Source organism: Corvus hawaiiensis, chromosome Z, assembly GCF_020740725.1.
Source record: "Corvus hawaiiensis isolate bCorHaw1 chromosome Z, bCorHaw1.pri.cur, whole genome shotgun sequence".
Taxonomy (NCBI): domain Eukaryota; kingdom Metazoa; phylum Chordata; class Aves; order Passeriformes; family Corvidae; genus Corvus; species Corvus hawaiiensis.
The window spans coordinates 64,142,618-64,164,691 of record NC_063255.1 but is presented as its reverse complement, the minus strand read 5'-3'; the positions used below and the strand labels follow the sequence as shown (position 1 = coordinate 64,164,691).

At 36.3% G+C, this 22,074-nt stretch overlaps 1 protein-coding gene across 50 annotated transcripts in view; it reads right to left on the bottom strand.

The window, feature by feature from the left end:
* The window catches only part of PTPRD (protein tyrosine phosphatase receptor type D), a 1,183,457-nt gene that overhangs the window by 281,593 nt on the left and 879,790 nt on the right, over positions 1-22,074 (bottom strand). For all 50 annotated transcript variants that reach the window (XM_048291456.1, XM_048291457.1, XM_048291455.1 and 47 more), the window contains one exon: positions 5,639-5,806. In XM_048291456.1, the coding sequence (XP_048147413.1) occupies positions 5,639-5,723 (85 nt within the window). In that variant the 5' untranslated portion in view covers positions 5,724-5,806. The remainder of the gene's footprint in view (positions 1-5,638; positions 5,807-22,074) is intronic.

Genomic DNA, 22,074 nt, shown 5'->3' with positions numbered 1-22,074 from the left:
TTGAAGTATGTAGACATGTTCTCAAGCAATCTAGCAGACACACTGGAATTCACTGCCAATTCTGACACAGGAATATTAATGACTCACATTCCTTTATCTGCCAGTGGTCATTACTGATGCAGCAGGGAATTACACACAGTGAGATAACTACCCATACCGTAGTTTCTCCAAAAACACTTGCTGTTGACAGATAACATTAATCTAAATAATGTGTGTTTGTCCGACTCAGTAAAGCCATTAAAATACCGTTCCCTTATCTAAATTTTTTGGTATCTGGGAAGACTGGAGACCCTGGATTTTCTGACTCTGGTTTTATATATGCTCAAAAAAATTCAAAAGATGAAGGCTTTTCTTACATAGCGGAACTTCACTGCCTCTGCAATCAGACAGAAGCGAAGTTGCCAGGGCTTAAAGGGTTCTCGGACTTCCAAGCTTGCAACTCAGCTCTGTTCAGCGCTCTGCTTTTGGGAGGTAGAGGTTTACAACTACCTGAATTAACAATAGCTCTGCAAGATACTCCGCAGCAATCTTCAGAGCTGCAGAGATGTACACAGAAAAATGTTCAGAAAAACCATTCTGCAGTTTTCTTCAATTTTTCCTGAAGTTCAAAACCCTCTTGATTTAATCCTGAATCTACACTTTACAAAATACACACAAATCTTTTGCTCATATTACATTTCAAAATGTTTTCTTATGTACAGATTTGGAGATAACCAAAACAGGTTCTTAAAAATTATTGAAACTGAAAAATTTTATTCCTAAGGCGTTCACAATTTTGCTGTTAATACTTGATAATTTACCCCAGGTTAAACAGATATAGTGGTAGTTATGGCTACTCCTGGAACTAAGTTATTCAAATTTGTTTCAATGTAAGGATTTGAAAAATATAGGCTGGATAAGCCCTGGCTCATGAAAAGAGCTGTATTACCTGTAGTTTCTGCAGCTAAGTCAGTATGTTTGGAATGATTGCATAACGTTTGCATTTTCCCTGACTCTTAATCTCAACTATCACATTTATTCCAGAGCCTTCACTTTGCTGCAGAGCAAAATGATGCCTCTAGAATGGTTTGGTATGACTAGATGTCCCACTTTCCTCTAAAACTAAAACTTTAACTGATTGGTCATTCACTTGACGTATGTTAATACCATATTTAACAAGTGCAATATAAAATTACTCTTGCAACAGTATATACCAATTTTCATCAAATCAACTGAAAAATGTCCTAGGGTTGAACTGAAGAGAGCATATCAGAATTCCTGAAAAAAAATAATATAAAAGAAAATTGGAAGCTTTCCCCCCTCCCCCAAAAACTCAATTGATACTTCAACTCTTGCATATATCACCATTACTAAAAAAAAAAGAAGAGATGTAACCAAAGGGCTGTATCTTACATGGAATGCATGCTATCAGCACTAAGATAAAGATAGATGACACTGTAAAAATATACCAATAAAGAGCAGAAAGATTTTATCTTTAAGTTTTTCTTGTCACTGCCTGTACTTGAAAGCAATAATTGAAATTACCTGTTCAAAGATGTTGGAGTTTGAATGTAATTCTAATCTACTCTGAAAAAATTCAGTTCTAATTATCAAAGGTACATGTACAAAAAAGTAAATAATTTCCATATTGGGCTTCACTGCATGTAGTGTTTATGAACTTATTCTGGAACAGTGGGGGTTTTTATTATAAACCATGTATGTCCACTTGTAAGGCTTACTATAACATAACTGGTTTCAGTAATTTAATTACTTTGAAAGATCTGTGTTACAAACTTAGTGTTACAGACAAGTGCGTAGAGAAAAAAATTCAACATGGACTGCATTAATGTGTTTCAGCTAGTTGAAAAACTTAAAAAGTTCTTAAAGAGAAAGGGTGGTATTAGTAGGGAAAAACACACACATTCCCTAAAAAACAAAATGAAAAAATAAAGTGAAAAAACAAAAAAAAATACAGAGGAAAAATTGGTTTCACCAATACTAAATTACTGTCTTTACATCCTGTTAAATAAGAATTTGTCTCAATTACCCCAACATCTGTTATAAATAATCACTACCCTGTCAGAACTAATCCTGGCCTAGAGATGATGGTATGATGATACAGTGGTTACCTGCATGATGGTAACTGTCACAATATGCAGTAGAAGCCAGAGAACAAACTAAGCATTATTCACATTTCAAATAATTGGGAATAGAAGCAATATACAACAAACACATTGTTTTTAGTTAGTATTTGTTTGCTTTTTTACTGTCAGCTGCAAACACTTCTGCTGAAGGAAGAGAGAATTGTTGCTTCTCTCCTAAAACAGCATCTCCAAAGAAGTAACAAAAGAAAAATGCCAGAGCAGAAGCTATGCAACCAAGAATGAAGGAAAAGCACTAAATAGACAAAATTACTGGAATGCAGCAGAGAATTTTGAAATGCTGGTGATCAGGCCTTTCTCAGGGTAGAAAAGGAACAGGACACACAAGAATCAACTCAATTACTAAAAAGGAGGACGGAGACTATCTGCAGAAAATATTTGATTCTATTAATACAAATTAAACTCTTATTTTTCAAAAGTTGGAATACTAGGAAAAACCAGCAATAGGACTTTTGGAAGAATTTTATATTTGCTTTATTTCTTTGAGCTCAGTGACCCTTGGCAAGGTCAGAAACAGATAATAATGTACCATATTTGATGTATGAGTCTCTGAAACATATAGGCTTATTGTTATTAAACAGATGAACCTGCATAAAGCTTCTGGATAGTTACTGTTCTGTCAGTTCATGTTAAAAAAACATGAAAAAACCCAGTACCTTTCTTACGACAAACAAAGCTACGTTACTAATATCTCAGCAGATGTGGTGAAGCATTGCCATCTACATCACTGAGAACAATACACCAAATGAAAAAACACTGTGAACTAGCAGATTGCTGTTCCCCAATAAAGACTAACGAGCAAGTACTTTCTTTCCTCAATGTAAGTGTGCTTAACTCTGTCTTAGTGTGCACTGAAGCTACAAATACCAAACATAGAAGAAAACATCTAAAAAAAGACTCACAATTCGTGAGATTTTTCACTTCTTGTGTTTACAAGTATCACATCATATTACTAACAACAAAAGGTAAAACAGCAAGGTTAGCTTTGCCACCTTTCAATTTTGCTTACTTTTCTCAGTCAAGCATAAATTTAGTTGCTGGATTAAGAGTAAGAATCAAATCTAGTTTGCACACATACTTGGCCTGGTAGGTTTATCAGCCCATGCCAACACATTTCAGTGTTTGGGGTCTTTCACAATGATTGAGAAAAACAAAGGTATGTCATTGCCCCCCTCAGCTGTGAAGGCTGTATCTAAAATGTAAAGTACTAAGGACTGCCACTGGAAACTTCTTCAGTGGCATTAAGCTGGCTTGCTACTTGGATCCCACTCACAGTAATCTGATAGCGACACTGGAAGGGTATGATGAGTTCCTTACCCATTTGCAATTACACCAGAAAGTGTACAATGCAGGGTCAATGTTTAGATATACCTTCTCTTCTGTAGTGCCTTGATGTTGCCAACACAAAAATGATGGCAAAAGAAGGAAGGCATGGCCTCTACAGGGTGACAGAGAAAAAAATGAAAATTTTTTTTTGTTCCCTTTGGCTCACTTTCTCTGTCCTCTCCCCATTAAAATGAAGTAATGTGGTCCGGCCACTCTTTGTGAAGAATTTCAAGAAAAACTCTAGGTGAAAGTAAGGTCTGGGACCCTTCTAGAAAGGGCAATACAAAACAGGAGCAAGAGTATCTACAAGAGCAGAGGGCAGAGCAACTCCAGCACAGCAGGAACTTTTCTTCAAGTGAGAAGGGCTAATCATGGAAGAAGACACATCTTTCTGTGTGTCTGCATACAGAAAGCTCACAGATGCTGTCCTATCTCTCACCCAGGCCATAAAATAGCCATGTCTGTGGAAATTCAGTGTGTCTCCCAAATAAAGTACTGTGCATGTGATTAAAATGTGACTACATCATGACTCTCAAAGAAACTGGTAAAATAGAACATTCATTTACCACTCACAGTATAAATGCAATATTATGTGGAGTCACATAAAATATATATGACACACAATTTTATTAGCACCATATAATGTATACCATTTGTATAAATGTATATAATTATTTAAGCAACTTAAAAGCTGGTGCATATTAAACACTTATAATAATATATAATTATATATATCTATTTTATAATAAAAGAAGAATCATAATCTCATTCCGAGGGAAACTGTCACAAAAAGCTGATCTTTGGGCTTCTTACAACTTTTAAAATAGGCGGAATGCTACAACTGCAAAACTATCCAGCATATGGGCCCACTTCCCAATTAATTATTTGCTGGCTAAAGTGTTAAAATGTCCTTGGCTTCACCTTAGACACAATCATCCCAGCTGGTCATTATCTAACTGGAAAGGGGCCAAAGAATCTCAGCTGTCAGTACACAACAAACATGCGTGTTTTGTCCTTTTTTTCCTCCGTTTACTTCACTTTCATATAGCTACACTTAAAAGAAGGAAAGCTTATTATGCATGAAACTGAAAAAATTTTGTATCTCTTTTATTGCTGTGACTCGGCATACCTGGAGTGCGGGTGATAAGTGGAGTGATCAGGAACTCTTCTGTATGCGTTTATTGAGAACTGATTCATCCAACCTTACTAAAGCTGATGCTATTACTCTGTGTTCCTACTTAATTTAACAGATGTGTGAAAAAACACAGAAGTCTTCTAACACAGAGCTGAAACAAATTTATTGATTAGTCATGTATCTGCATAGCGTCCGGACATAGGACATTGAGGGAAAATATCCCTCAATGAAATGAATGTTAGCAGTCAGCTTGTAGCCAATCTGAGTAGTCAGCTTGCAGTAAACCTGCAGATCAACAGGTGGAAAGCAAATGGCTTTTCTCATTTGCACATTACTTCTGCAAGACGCCACAGGAAAGCTGGGAGAAGGAACACATGTAAACAAGGCAGACCTAATGATTTCCTAATTAAAAAGGAGATATTATCTTCCCATTAATAGATAAACTAATTGACCAAACTCCAACAGTTTCCCTTCAGTACAAGTAAACATAGGTGCCTTTCCTCACTGAATTGTCACATGATTAGGCCAGCCACTACATTGTCAGCTCTGCTTGATTTGTTTGGATACTGTACTCTGCGACAGCTGTCGGAAATAATACATTAGAACAGCTGTTGCAGCAGTTACAAAGGGACTGGAATTTTAATTGGACGGGATATCAATTGGGAGGGGGATGTCTTTTTTTTTTTATTAAAGTTAAGACAGAAATATTCAAAGAATGACAGATGTCTTTAAGGTATTTGACCAATGTCTGGTAAGAAAAGCTGGTGCTTGTTTTGATTGTATAACTTTGTGGTAGTAGTCTCCACCATCTTAGCATGAACCTCTCCATGCTTAAGAAAACGGGCATTAAGAAGAACAGTAAGGAAGTTGCATAAACAATCCTTTTCAAATACTGGTTGTGATCTAGAGAGAACCTTGCAGTTTTTTTAACAATCACTCAAAAGGAAACTCATTCTGACACTCTTAGTAACCACCAGCTGAAAACAAAACTATTCATGATGGCCAACACCTAAGCATAAATGAATAATACACTTACTTTCAGCATCAGCATAGAGTAGCAAGCACAGGAGCACCACCATTGGCCTGACTACATGCATCATCCGACAGCTTGGCACCAGCATGCTTTGGCAGGCTTGTTCTCACTGGCTTAGAAGCCACTGCGAGTCTGTCCAGTCTGAAATTTCAGATGAAGTATTTTCAGAGCCTGTGAAAAGATAAAAATACAATTAGCAAAAATAGGCCGGACTTTTCCTCTTTCTTTTTTTTTTTTTTTTAATGCATTCACAATTTGAGGCAAGACTATTTTAGAAGACAAAAGGGTAAGGCAGAAAGGAAAAGAAACATTATTAATTTCAGGCTACTTGTATATACAAGAAGATCCAAGACGGTGTATGTTTGCACCGCTACAACACATTTCTTAGTGTACCTTTGCCACACGATCAAGCAACTGTCACATCCTGAATCTTAATTCTATTCAACATCATCTTCTGAACCAAAGAAACTAGTATTGTTGATGAAGTTAAAGACATCACTGGAAATGATGTTGAGAGAAGGTAATCAAAGCAGATTAGGTATCCACAATAAATCCACATGCAAACAGGAAGTTGATGCCCTGGCATCCGGTAAGAGTAACACTGCAAAATCTACTTCAGGATGTGTTATTAACATACTTCATAGTTCAGCAACTTTCAAAGGTTAAAATTCCCGTCTTGATTTCCTGTACGTATCTGCATTATTCCTAATAGTAAAACAGAAATCTGGCATTGAATAAAGGGCTGAGATACCAATTCAATCCATCTCATTTATTACAATGCATAATTGAATATGATACAGTGGTAGAACTGCAGTTCAGGTACCTGACTTGAAAAAAGAGTGCCTTATCCTTGTCCAAATATGCCACGCTAATAGAAATTAAGGAATATAAAAATATCTTCCCCCGCAGACAGGAAATACTAGAGATATCCCTAAGCAGCCTGACATTTTCAGTAAAATAACCTGAAATGCAATTATACTTTTTGAAGGATCTGCAACATATAAGCTTTGTTAAGTTTGAGACCACCTTCTTCATTACCACACAGGTGGCTTCCATGCAGTAAAGATGAAAACCAAGAGGGCAGAGAAAAAAGTATACTAATTATCATTCCACTAAATAGATCTTACAGTTTTGTGGGTGGCATAAAGAGCCCATTTTCAGTACAGGGAAACACTCAAATGAATTTAGTCAAGGAAGAAAAGACATGAGCAGCTGGTAGAAATCTATGCTACGTTATGAATCTCTTTTGTAAAACTATCTTTTCAATCAGCTACTGCTATCAAAAAACACAAGCCTAAGAAATCTTCATAGGCAAAATGCTAAAGGCACCAGCTCCCCTTTCATCGCTACCATCTTCATGCCAGCATTTCAAATGACAGCAAAGTCCATGAGACACCAGTCCTGTCGGACTCAATTTGTGTCTGTGCAAGCGTATCAGAGCCAACTGCTGTGTAACGATTCCAATGCTATCACAAAGATGGAGATGTATGAAATGTACTTTCATGGAAGAAGTGATTTTTATTTTGCTTTTTCCAGAATGCAGGAGTTACAGGGGAGCCCTGAACTATCTCTAAAGGCAGCTCACTTAAGAACAAAACTATCTTTTCATTAGCACACAACCACATTACCTGATGTGTGAAGGTGAACAGAGAAATGTGGTGGGTGCTCCCCTACTCCTTTCAGGGGAGGAAGCAGAGAGGAAACAATACTGATTAATAAGGGGAGCAGAGAAGGGGGAAAAATGGTGACCACCAAGGTATTTGTTTTACACAACACTTTTTTAATGGGGCACTGGAGATTATTTTCATACATTTCAAGCACTCCCATCAAAGTATTAAATGTGGCAGCTAACAGGAAAAATACTACTGTCTGCTTAGGTAAAAAAAGAATTTAAAAAACTTTATTATCCTGATATGTGAATATGCATTTATCCTCTACAAGCTGTCTGCAAATGAAGGGATGTATCACAACACCTGGCAAAAAACAGGTTGAGGAGAAAAAAGAGCTTTTTTTTATCTTTTCCTTTTTTTTTTTTTTTTTTTTTTTTTTTTATGTTAAACCTCATTCCATTCTTTCATTCTAAATGCTCATACAGCCACTTGGGAATACTGCACTCATTGTCTCTGCTTTGAAGGTAATATTCATTATCACTCAGGTCATAAAATGAAAGCCCTCAGTATTCCCTTTCTTGGATGTTTCTGAGAAACATGGCTTTAGTTAACCTGATAAACACACCAAGGTTTCCAGGAGACACTTTGCTTGTTGTTTGACCTCCCTCTTTACCTGCTTAGGTGTGCGAGCAAACTTGTAGTATTTTAGCTCAAGGAAACAGAAGCACTTGAATAAAGATCACAGTTGAGTCATTTTTCTTTCAAGTGAGTTGAAGATACACTGTTAATGGAGGTGTGCAGGTGATAGGCTGGTAACAGAGAGAAGGAAGCCAAGAGATATTCAAGTGCTATCAAGGTTCTCCACAAAAGTCTGCCTTAGCTTCACTCACAAGGAAAACAAATCTTCAGACCCTGCTACTAACAAGTGTACCAACACTGAGATGATATCATGTGGTATGTAGGTCTGTACTTGGCTTATTTGTGAAAACTAACATGAAGATGCAATTCCTTAAAAGGACTAAATGAACTTATCAACACAACTATCAGCTTCCACATCAAGCCACCTTAGTAGTTCCAAAGTGAAAGGCTCATCTAAAGCATTATTAATTCTTAAATGATGTAGTTCCTTTCCTTTTCTATTTCCTCCTGACGATGGCTCGTTACATCCAGAGTGTGGTACCAAAGACAGTGAAAACACAAACAGCTCTTGCAGCACCAGGTTACACTAGCCTTGTCATCAGAGGACCAGTACTTACCTTGCAGAATTAATCCTGAGTGAGGTACTCTCTTAGCAGTCCCTATTACAACATTCACACTGCACCAGGGCAGAAAGATGGGGCTTCTCCTTGGTAGAAGATCTACCAAGATCTAGAAGAATAGCTACACAGAGGTCGACAGTTCTTCGGAAAAAATCTCTCTTTATGAAGATTTAATAAAAGCTGTTTTTATTTTAGGTGAAGTGCTGCATAACTGCTGTATTAAATAACCAAAAATTACTTTTCCAATATCTCTAAAAGAGCTATCTATGAAACCAGGTAATGCATCTAACAATAAGTAAGTAAGAGGATAGATTTTCCCTGATTAGTGGTATCTATTAATAGGATCAGTAAAAGTGCAGATGTGCAGCTCTCCAGGGTGTTCAATGCAGAGACAAAAGAGAATGCTCCTCAGTAGGAGCAGAGCAGATGATAGTACCAGGGCATGGGCACGTGCACCAATTATCCTCAAAAGGATCAAGTGGGTGAATGAAACATCTGAACACCAAAATGCTTCCCTGCAGTCTGTTTACTTTAGCAGCAAAAATAATCTTTTAGGTGCTATCATGGTACTCATAAGATGGTTCCTGCTCCAAGACAGTTACAGGAAATGCATACCTGGGGGCAAATTTTAGAAACCAAAAAGACCCCAAAAGTAAACACTAATTTTTTTTTTTATCTGCTTGATTTTCCATGCCTGAATGTGCATTTAAATGCTTAGTAACACAGAAATTCAGCTCAGCAGGGAAGAGTTGTCAGAAGACTTGAACACGGACAAAAAAGAACTCAGATGAAGGAAGACACATTGCGAAAAATAATGAAGCAAACAGTAACTTAGAAAACTTTGGAAGAAAGGGATTATGAAGGTGTAAGAGCTCATTTGTGCTACAAACAGGATTTCTGGTTCAGCTTTTCCGAAGTTTTAAATTGTTCAGAGATAGGATTTCAGCTGATGGTAATCTCTGATTTGTCTCAAGTATTTCCCATAGAAATCCCCTATATTTCCCCATAGGAAAGTAACTGGATACACCTTAATATTAAAAAAAAAACCCAACCAAACAATGGTGTTTCTCTAAGAATACACAGCAGCAAAGATTAAAACAGAAGACAGTGCTGAAATTATCTTTCTACACTTCATTCATCACATCCACAATCCTGAATTACATCCATTTCCAAGCCACAGATTTCTAACACCATGCAAACACAAGAGAACAAATACAAAAAACAAATTTCAAAAAATATTACTAGAACTAGTGATTAAAAAAGTGCAAATACTTCCTATATTTGCATATCAACCATGATCCCTACTTAAAAAAGAAAATAAACAAATTTCATGGACAAATCCTGGTTGCAAAAAAATGACAGCTGAATCATTACTAGAAAGAACAGAAAATAATGTATAAAATTAATTCTCATAAGCTCTTTAATCAAAATCGATTCAGAAACACCTTTGGGTAAAACAATGTCTTTTAAAGAGAATTAAATGTATTTTCCAAAGCAATGAGGGCAACTGGCAGAACCAGAAGTTCCACATTTTGCTTGCTCTTTTATTGATTAAACATGATAAATGTTTTCATAGTTGACCTGCTGGGAAAGTTCCATGCTTCATTATGCTTTTATTCTTTAAAAATTCAAAATGCAAACACACGATTAAGGGAACTTAAAGGACAGCTGTGCTGAGTGTCCAAAAGTTTAGTCTTACCAGTCTCTGGATAACAATACACCCTAATGCTTGTCTGTATCATTCCCGAATTTCTCTGTTACAGTTATTCCAAGATGAGTGAGCACCCATCCGTAAGAGTAGGTTTCTGATGTCATGCAAGCATTTGAACTACATCACTATAAAAGCACAAATGCATTGCAGTGATAGGTGGAATTCTGCCTACATAAAACAATTTATGTATCAATCTGACTCTACACAGTAATTCTATGTTAGACTTCAACAAGGATTCCTCTGTAACCATCAGAGTGGATTTTTGGCAATTGAAGAAATACATAAAATTGTTAAGTGAATAAATCAACTCAACAAGAGCAAAGTACCTTGAAACCACACCACTGGGATGTTTTTCTCACATAGAAAGTTGTTTAAAGGTTCCTGGTTTTTTACTTACAAAAATACTTATGTTAATATGGAATCTTAAACCATACACAGAAAACCTTGCCTAGCCTGATCTTTATACAGCTTCAGTTCCATTCTAAATTATGAATTAAAATACCAATTTTAAGTTGACAGGTGTCTCAATGATTACAAACTTCTGCCATCTTAGTCACTTTTGCAGGTCGTAAGAACTTTTCATACACGTGATGCAGAAACAGTTCATTAGAACATTGTCTAACTTCTTAACTTTGTGCCTTTAAATAATGGCTTGAGAAGCGAACTTTGTGCTGGCAGTGGCTGAAGTGCTGAGCTGGAAACAGTCTTTCTAGACAAAAGCATAGCATGTTATCTGTCTATGGATATTACAGTTATATATTGTTGAGAATCTATGGAAATAATTTAAACCCTGTTACAAAGTCACAGATATTGAGCAAACAAATGAAACATCTTCCACTAAGACTGACTTCTTGCCTGAACAAACACAAACTTTGCTAATATGTACCGTCTTGACTCCGGTAGATTCAGTAACCCTGAAATAGTCCTGCTCTGACTTTGCCCATATGAGAAATTAAAGAAAGCAAACTCTATTTTGACACTTGTTAAAATAAAAATCAATAAACCTACAAAAAAGCCCCCCAAAAAACCCAAACAAACAGACAAATGAACAAAAAAACCAAACCAAGTGAACAAAAAAGAAGGAAGGAATAAATAAAAGAAACAAAACAAAACAAATGCCAAAGAAGACAGGACAGACAGAGAGACAGAAAGGGGGAAAAAGAGCAGCAGCTTCGAAACAAAAAGGAGCTAAAGCAAGTATCTTGGCTACTCTGTTATTTTATTCTTTCTTCGGCCATAGAAGAGAAACAAAGTGAAATCTGTACTAAGGGGTCTAGAATCAGCAGGTCACTCACTAGCGGTGTCCTTCAGGGATCAATACTGGGCAAGGCCTACTTGGTATCTTTACAGATGATTTGGATTAGGGGGTTGAGTGCACCATTTGTAAATTAACAAACAACACCAAGTAGGGTACGATTGTTGACTGTTGATCTGAGGGAGAGTAGGAGGGCTCTGCAGAGGGATCTGGACAGGCTGGATCGATGGGCTGAGGCCGATGGTGTGAGGTTCAACAAAGCCCAGTGCCGGGTCCTGCCCTTGGGTTGCAACAACCCCAGGCAGTGCCACAGGCTGGGGCAGAGTGGCTGCAAAGCTGCCCACAGGAAAAGGACCTGGGGGTGCTGGTGCCAGCAGCTGAACATGAGCCAGGGTGTGCCCAGGTGGCCAAGAAGGCCAATGGCATCCTGGCCTGTACCAGCAACAGCGTGGCCAGCAGGACGAGGGCAGGGATTGTTCCCCTGTACTCGGCACTGATGAGGCCACACCTTAATCCTGTGTTCAGTTCTGGGCCCCTCACTACAAGAAGGACATTGAGGTGGTGGAGCGTGTCCAGAAAAGGGCAGTGGAGCTGTTCAAGGGTCTGGTGCACAAGTCCTGTGAGAAGCAACTGGGGAAGCTGAGGCTGCTTAGCCTGGAGAAAAGGAGGCTCAGGGGAGACCATATAGCTCTCTACAATTGCCTGAAAGGAGGTTGTAGCCAGCTGGGGGATCAGGCTCTTCTCAAGAGGGCAAGAGTAAACTGCCTTGAGTTGCGTCAGGTGAGGTTTAGAAAGGATATTAGAAAAATTCCTTCACTGAACAGGTGGCAAAGCAATGGAACAGTCTTCCTTGGGAAGCCATTTGAGTTGCCAGCCCAGGAGATACTTAAAAGACATGCAGACATGGTTTAGTGATGGACTTGTTGCTACATTAACAGTTGTACTCAAAGGTCTTTTTCCAACATAATTTTTTCTAGATTCTATGACTCTGTTGTTTCCTCTGAAACCTGGTTTAAGAACAATACAATTACTGTGTCTATGCAAAAACATTTACAGACTCATTTCTGTCTTAGTTGTTTGCCTCAAAATAACAAAAAGTGAAAGAACAAATCAGTAGTAGTAGGGTATTTGCCATAGGCACTTTGTTATTCTTTGGCTCTCTATTACATGAACAACACTGGAGCTGTGCAGCTACCGCCTCTTAGAAGAGGCTAAATCTGTGAGCATGTAAGCCACATACAAAAACATTCATAGAGCTACTGTGCCATACACCACATACTCATCAGACATTCCCAGGAAAAGGGTCTCCAAAACCAGCTTTCAAGCAGATGCTCCCAGCAGTCTTACGAAAAAGCACAACTACCAAGAGCAGCTAGACTCTACCATGAGCAGCTGAGTTTTGAGACCACAGTTACCGTCAGAGGTGGCATCTGTTTGTGGCTTGCTCCCTCACAGAGCTAGGTATGTGGATGACCTAACATCAAGAATGATTCTACAGCTCCACTGCTATGCACATGACATAGACATGTTAACAATGCTCGTATCTAAAGAGCCATCTTATTTTCAGAAGAAGTTTGCCCTTTCTGTATCTTTTTCAGCAGGAAAACGGTAAAAATTCAGGTTTTTCCTCTCCTTTAGGATCAGGCATGGTTGAAGTATACCAGGTATCACAGATACTAAAATAAAACTAGAAATATATTTGCAAGTTTGGAGCTAACAGGTCAAATTCAGTATTACAATGTGGTTTTTTCACTATTCCCTGCAATTTCTTCTTTTATGGCTTTTCTTTTTTCTTTTCACTTAATAGCTTTGTTTCAAAACTATCCAATATATTTGTTGGCTAATCAGATTGAAGCATGACTGACTGAGACCGTGAATTTGCAGTACACACAGGACAGTAATCCAGCTGCAGCTAGTTTAGCCTGACTGCGCTTTATTATAATGTTGCTGATGGCAATACAATTGTGTTAGAGGAAGAGATGAAGAGCTGAAATAGTTATTTTTCAAAAGTAGTTGGCATTATAAAATTATTTGGTAATAAAAGACAAAATCTTCCTGAAGCAACAGAAGCACTATGCATTTCCCATACTATGGCATAATCGTGCACGGTTGTCCACAGGTCTTCTTTTGGAAGAAAGATGAGAACTACAAAGTATCTTTGTAATATACTATGTTTTACTATACTCAGAGAAAAAGTAAGAGTAATGTTATAAACTCTGGGGAAAAAAAAAAAAGAGTTAAAAGGCAACAACAACCTAAAGATATTAATTCTATTGTTGAAATTTCCTTACTAAGGGAAGTACCAATTGGTAAACTTCTGGATACTGAACTAATGTCATAATGTTGATAAGCAAGTTTGATACCAAATAAAATCATAAAATCATCAGCCAGACAGCATGGTTCATAGCATGTTTTTCTTTACAGACCAAATTAACTACTATAGATTTATCTGTACTTAGAAGAAACTAGTGGCTTAGTAGGGCCACTTGAAATGGCATTTCAGGTGCTTCATAGAACCTCTCCCTCAATCCCCTTCAAACGAGAAGCAGAAAGTTCATATCCCCACAGACCTTGTATTTGATCTGGTGAAATCCAACTGAGATCAACAAAAGATTTCCATTGTGAAACCTATTACTAAACATTAAACAACCCAACAATCGGAGACTGAACAAAGCATTAACCAGTACACATGCACTCCTTTCTCATTTTTGACTTTTAAGATTTTCTCTGCACTTTGAAGTGCTGCAGCTCCCATACCCAGAGCTTTCATTCACACTGTTTTGCCCAGGCAACCTGGCACTCATATGTTTTAGCTACAAGTATATGATAACAAAAATTCCCTGTTAGGCCTGGGGTTCATCCTCCTACAACTCTGTTACAGTGTACTAGAACAGATTAAAATGCATTATGTATTTTCCATATATTCTTCACTGGGTTTATGTTCTTCTCAGGAAACATTTCAGCAAGAATTTTTCAAATCTAAGTCCTCACTCATCTTTTTTGGGCTGACGATATTAAAGAAAAACTAACTGTGAGTTTATTCTTACAAATATGCTGGTTTAGCAACAAGGTGGTAATTTCTAACCTAATTGTTAATTGCATACTGACACTGTGTAACCTTCATCTTCTTTTGCAACCTCTTTTTGTCAGTTCTCAGTAAGAAAGTGAGAGTATGTGCTACCCACCCAAATGAACATTATTTTCATAAAGGGTATGAGAAAAAATAATTCTGAACTCTACTGTATACAGCTGTAGAAATATCTCTGCAACTTATATACCATATATACCAATAGTACATTGTGACAAGGATAGGGCATGCAAGTGCACCACAATGTTATAGACTGATGCCATATTTAGCAAAATTTTTTTTTCTACCTATATACTGGAGCAGTTTCATCCTGCTAAAGAACTTCCTGCATACTACTGGTTCATATATATGCTCAGTTATCTCTCTCACTGCTTATGAACATGACACAGTTTCTTAAACAGGCAATCTGTTGTATCTTCCTTCATAAATGAGCAAGAAAAATCAGAGAAAGAAATATTACAGAAGATTAAATTAGTGAAATAACCAACTGCAGGCACTACTCATAGTTTGTCTTCCAAACGAACAGTTAAAAGTCATAAAAAAGAAATGGACTGAAGATGTGACTCAAAAGGAAGGTTATTATCCTAGTTATGTTTGTCACCTTTCAAAAAAAATTAATAAATGAGAAAACACAGAAGATGGTGTCTTAGATTACAGCTCCCTCTCATTCAGATTTTGAGTATCTTTCATAATCTCAGCATCAGAAGGAATAAAAAAATACAGATGTAAGATAAAACAATACACTTAACAGCCAGTAAAGTAAATGTTTAAGAACATACACACATACACGCTTGCACACACACCATTACAAAAAGGACTGATTGGCAGAGTTCAAATTTTTATGAAAAGACAGAAGAGATAACCTCTCTGCCTTTCATACATGTGCTTCATACACAAAGACTTCCAGGACTTCTGCATTTTCCCTCTGCTTTCAGCTTTTTAATTTCCAGAATTTCTAGATGGAAAGTAGTAATCCGTAAACATACTGATACAAGATTCAAATAAATAGTTTAACCTTCAGCTACACAATATTTTATATTAGCCATGATGAAATTAAACTAATGAACTAATGAAAGTAGAGAACTAGTTTAATTACTAATCCAACAGAGAAAATATTGAGTCTAATGAAATATTAAAAAGTTCATATAGGTGGCTATCAAAAACCACTTCAGAATTTTACCCTCGTGTTCTGTACAAAATACCATAAACTGACATTACAGAAGTACACAGTAACTTTAAGCCTTCAGACAGTCATATTAAAATATTCCAAGACTTTTAAAGACTCAGCTTACATTAATTCTCTTTTTAGAACATGAAACAAAACTATTTATAATACTTGGAAGAAACATGCCATATAATCTTATTGACTATATTAGCACCATTAGCACCCATGTTACCACAACATTGTTTCCCAAACACAGGCAGAAAAAGGTTTACATCTTCCCTTCCCCAGAAAAATGTCACCCATGTGACACAGATACTCAAATTCCACATGAAAAAGAAGGTTGTGACTGTCAATCTTTTGTGGAAATCCCATGCCTTTCTATTAAACTATGAATGGGGGCTGTAACTGGCAGTGGTAACTCAAGGCTCAAACATTCCTCTGAGCTGTTAGCACTAGCTCATAGACATAAAATCTCTATAACAAAATTTGGAGGGTGCTGCAAATAATGATATGTTAAATAACTTAAAAACAAAATCTAAAACAGAACCTAGAAAGACAATTCCAGTTTTGGCTTTATTTACTCACAATCATTAGTTTTAACTAAGAATCTGTCTAGATTCATGAATTTCTTTTCTTTTTTTTTAAATTTAGATGAGTGCATTCTACTTATTATTATTCTACTGATAACAAACTACTATCTTTTCAGTATATCTAAAGGCTAGAAGATGAGCCTGACCAGTTGGAACGCTGCAAGGCACTTGAGGGAGTTTCATCTTTCACAACAGAAATGCTTGAGCAACTATTATAAACCCAGTAAAGTTTCTGCAGCATTTCTATCATAAGTGTTATGTCTCTGGGTGTGTGTGCTGTCCCAGGAGTATTGTTCTGGATTGATTAGCATTTTTATAATGAAATGCTTGATTACAGCTTTGAAATAGATAATTATAAAGGGAGGGTGTATTTTCCAGTTAGGGATTTTGTTTTGATTTTTTTTAATTATCAGTGCATGAAAGGCAGCTGTAGAAGTTCTGACTGCACTGTCACCTCTTTGGAAAGAAACTACGTTTTTTTGCTCTCACTGTGTATAAGTTAAATTGAATTGCTAGTTATAACTGGTACGGGAGTTTTATTTTCAACTGTCAGGGTGTGCAGCCAGCTGTAACCAATTTTTCAATAGCTTGAAAAGCCTCATTTGAAGTATACAGATGTGAATGACTTTGGGACCTTGTCATTAGTAAACAGAAACCTTTTTCAAAACATTTTCCAATCCTACTTCTTCATTGTAAAAGAAAAAAAACTGTAAAGAAAGCTACACATTATGGATGTTCTGCATAACTTTAGCAGTGTATGTAAAAAGGCCAAAAAATGTTGGTGGCACGTCCAAGTTTGGGCATACGTTTCAGACTCTCTCTTATGTATACAATAATGTTGTAAAAACCACCTTCTGCCAAGAAAAGCGACTCATTTTTCCTGATGTTTAACAGCAAATGAGTGGGTAGGGAAAATGCTTTTGATTTCCAGGGTTAGAAGTCAGGAGAAAAAACTATGAGTACTTCCTTTCCTTAGTGCTCTGCATACACACAAGCCCTCAATTTTAAAACAGGTTTTCTGCTGAACTTACTCAGCCGTCAAACTAATGTGTTAGTTTGAATGCCTTGCTCACTGCAGGTGCTAGAAGACACAGGAGAATTACAATTTTATTTATTATTTATAAATTAGAATATCAGAAACAACTGGATTAAGTGAGAAAATGCAGGGATGTATCCCAAGCAATCTCTAACCCCTTGATATACAGAATCAGAATTCCTTAGTCCTAATCTCTGCATACGACAGATCCTCCACTGCTGCCAGCACAACATTAATGATGCTTGTTTGAACAGAAGCAGGCAGGTCACAGGTTAAAGGACAAGGCGAGGAAGAAAGTAGGGGTTTTTTTATGCCTTAAACAAAATATAAAATCCATAAAGCTGGTCTTGTTCAGGTACCTGTAGATGAGACTGTCATGCCTTTTGAAGTCCACAGTATGCAGGCTGTTACCTTACTCTTTGTAAAATTTACTTCACTATCATTTCCTAGTCATTAGCACTGTGGAAACCAGAACTACTTCTACAAATTATGTCATTATTGCATTCTCCTTTTTTAAAGTCTCTGGAACCAAAAATAAAGTAATCTACTTCAAGAATTAATTTTATTTTTTGCAAGTCAGCTCCATTAAATATCAAATAAATGTGAATTGCTATTTTACATGCTAACCAATGCACCTCTTTTTTTCTTTTTTTTTTTTAGACATAATCTTTAGGCCAGAAAATAAGCAGCCCAGGTACATAAATTTAATCATGTTACAAAATTCCACCAGTCTTTTTGTCAGACTACTTGGGATCCAGGACAAAGATGTATGCTTATTTATTAAAGTACCAAGTGACACTGTACCGTGCTGTAAGTCAAGTCCCTCCGGATGGGAGAGAATTTGCTGAAAGTCCTTGCAAGGAGTTTCAAAGATAAACCGAGACTTTTCCTTGAGTTTCAATGCTGCTGCATAGTTGTTTATTAAGTCTTATCAGAGGAACAGAGCCACTAGCGTGACCCAGGTACAGCATAGAGCACAGAAAGCAGGAGTGAGAGAGCCCCCGATCAAGATTTACATAGCCTTTTAAAGATATTTTAACCAATAGTTACTAAAAACGTACATTATTTTCACTTTCCTACCAATTATTCAGTAACACAACTAGGAACTGCGGAATTTTCTATCCAATCATCCCAAACCACTTTTACTGCAGAACATGGAGTAGTAGTAGAAGGAGAAGAAGGTTTAGAGAACAACAACAATCCTCCATTTTGATATTTTTTACTCTTATCTATTTACTACAAAGAGAAGCCCAAAATCTCTATATTTTTCACCCTGTGACAATCTTACATAGTAGTCTATCACCTAATTCACACCACTTATTTTCTAGTTCTTGTCTGACCGTTGGTAATTTTTTCCAAGGTTTGGGCTAAAACAGTGTTGTTCAGGGGGGTAAGAACCCTTAAAAACAGGCAGAGAAATATTTTCGGCACTCTGGGTTCCTACACCAAAAGTTACAATTGATTTTGGAGGACAGCTTGAATTTATCTACGTAGAGTTTGCTTTACATCTTATCTGTGGATTTGGGAACGTGCTAGTGTGATCCATTTTTTCTTATATTGTATCATCATTTTTTTCATTTTTATCAATAGAGTTACCTTTACTTCTGTAGTTGAGATCTTGAACAAGCATATCTACGCAACAGTCAAAGCAGCCATCTGATTTGGCATTGAATTTGGTATCCAGCAACAGATACATGCCAACTGAAATGCAAATCTTACTCAAATGATTTCAAGCAAATATTCTGCTGTTTTTTTCTAAACCCCTTCCAACAGGTAAAGAGACTTCCTGAAGTTCCTAAAGAAATAAAAAATATAAATAAAGAAATAAAAAATAAATAAAAATAAATAAAGAAATAAAAAATCTTATGCTGATACCCAAGTTTCACACTAAAGATTAATTTGTATAGTGTTAAACCAGATCACTGCACAGAATTTCCAAATGTAGAAATGTGGAATTTCATTCAAAACTCATTAAAGTTTAAAGCAACATATAGAATCAAACTGATTACAATAATTTCTGCAATTCTGACTCTCACATAGAATTTACTGGAATTTAATATTAGTACTCACACTCACATTTTTTGATACTATTTGTCTTAAACAATTCCATCATTTTTTCAATGTTCTGCTACTGTTTAATTACAGAAGTATAATTTTAAAAATAATCTGCTGACATCCTGTTCTTCTTCATATTGTTTTCTGGTAAGTAGACCTCCGTCTGTCACCATCAGTGATTGCTGTCACCCTCAGTGCCTCCTACCTTCTCCTCACACTGAGATCCAAGAGGACTGAGACACTGAAATTCCTCAGAAATTAGGCACATTTGAAAATGTATTTTAGAAAATAGAGACTGGAGGTCTGTGAATATATGTTGGAAGTAACATCTATGTTAGAGGGTAACATACCAGCACAGAAAGATTAGGCTACTTTTCTGTAGGAATATCCAACTGCACAGACATATAACCGTGTCTACTCCTATGCTATCACTTTGCAGTTATCCATGGAAGTGAAGTGAATTATGGCTTACTAACAGATCTGCAATCATGAGCAAACTCTGTATGCATAAATACTCTTGAAAAGGGTTCTTTCCTGACTCAATATCACAGACACAATATTGGACCCTAAGATTCCACTTAGTTACAGAAAGGTCAGTAAAAATTAAAACAACTCTTCACGTTGAAGCAGCTGAGGTAAATGGACTGAATCCTCCACTGCCTCAAAGAAGGATGGTTCTCTAATTTCTAAGTGATGTCTGAAAATCTTTATAATGATTGAAAAAAAAAAAGCTCACCTTTAAGCAAGGGATGGGGACACCCTACTGAGTACTACAAAACTAGTAAACTTCCTTTGAAAATGGATCTGTAAGATAATTCTGACTTCCATATCCTGAAAACACTGGATAGCCACTTCAGAATGGGATGTCAGTCTTCACCACAGTTATCTATGTACAAGATATCTGCAAGATGTAGGAATTATTAGCCTAATTATCAGACTACTGATGACAGAACCTATTTTTTTCCCTGACACTCTTGAAGACCTTTTATTAGGCAAAAATTACATCTATTAGCAAGACTTTCTCCTTTTATGGTGCATGCACACCAATTCAATCGCTCTTCTAATAAACCGTGAACTAAAAAGGAAATTTTATTTTTTTCCTTAAGGTGATTTCGGCACATCTCTTTTGAGTCACACACTAAATCAAAATTTTTGTAATGCTTGGAGTATCTATGTGGCAAATCTGTATTTTTGCACATAGACATATCTAGTTGGATAGGCATATTTCTACAGACATGTAGATATATTTACTTATACATCTGTAAATCATCAGACTAAAATTTAAAAAAAAAAAATACAGGTAAGGCACTTGCAACAGAGTCAAAACCTTTTACATCAACAGTGAAGAGTCAAATCACTATTTTATTATTCAATTACTTGAAGTGTGAATGACAGACCATGATGCAGTTTGCTCTGCCCACAGAGCTTGCCCTTGTCTCAGAGAAACTATTCGCAGTTAACAATATTCACTTCCCAAGCCTGACATGATGAAAAAAGTTAAATTTAAAAGATATATTACATGTCTTTCAAACAAAGAAATTGTAGTGGACTGAATCTGGTAAATACTACTTCTTACCCAATGTGCCTGATTTTGTTAGCAATTCTTTCTGGAGGATCCTCCAGAGTGTTTCCACTGTGTTCTCACTTCAAAGAACCTAAACAGTCAGTTGAATTTTTATCAGCAGAAAATGACGTGACAGCAGATGGAATACACAAAAAATTTAAATGATGTGTATACAAATCTATATGTTGTTTACTTTATATATTATTCCAAAAGTGTTACAATAAAACTATAAGGTGGATATGCAATTATTTCTTTTTTATATAATAGGTATATATATTTTTAGGATAATTAATAAATATGTTGCTTAGAAATCTGAGAGACCTCCACTTAATAATAGCTCTAATCCCAGTTTATTTAATGCTTACAATCCCTCTGGATTTTGTCTACTTCTTCCTATAGGTGAATGTAAAAGCACATAGGTTGTCTATAGTTAGTGAAAAAAACTCCTTAGATATGTTCCTTTTCTTAATACATACTCTCTTTGCAACTAAGCCAGGAAAGGACTCCAAAACCATGCAAGTGACCCAAGATCATGTAAATATTCTCTTTCTACCTGGAAAGAAGAAAAACTTGCTTACGTTTAACTTTATCAGTTGGAGCTTTCGTAAGAAATAGGTATCACTATCCCTTGTAAAAAAGTGAGAGAAAAGTCTCATTTGAAATGTCTGGAATGGCAGCAAATTCTACACTACTCTTTCATTCTATATAGGTCATTATTAGATCATGTGTCTTGGACATTGCAGGTCTGTAAGATGTAGAAATTCATTCTTAGTTCTAAACTGGCACAAAAATAAAGCAACCTAAAATTGCAAATTATTTCTAAATTTTGAAAAGGTTATATGAATATAGGCAGCATGAAGCAATACCATTATCTGTAAAATTCCAAAGGCTGCTCATTCAACTTTGTTAAATTATGTTTTACTGATATATTCTAAACTAATATCAAACTAGTAACACTTATTAATAGTTATAATAATTTATACAGAAAATATTTTTATGGATCTCAGCATATCTTTATCAGAACAGAAAAATACATTTTAATGCATTTGGGCATTTCCCTGATTTTGTTATTTGCTGAAGCAATAACATTGCAGCAAAAATTACCT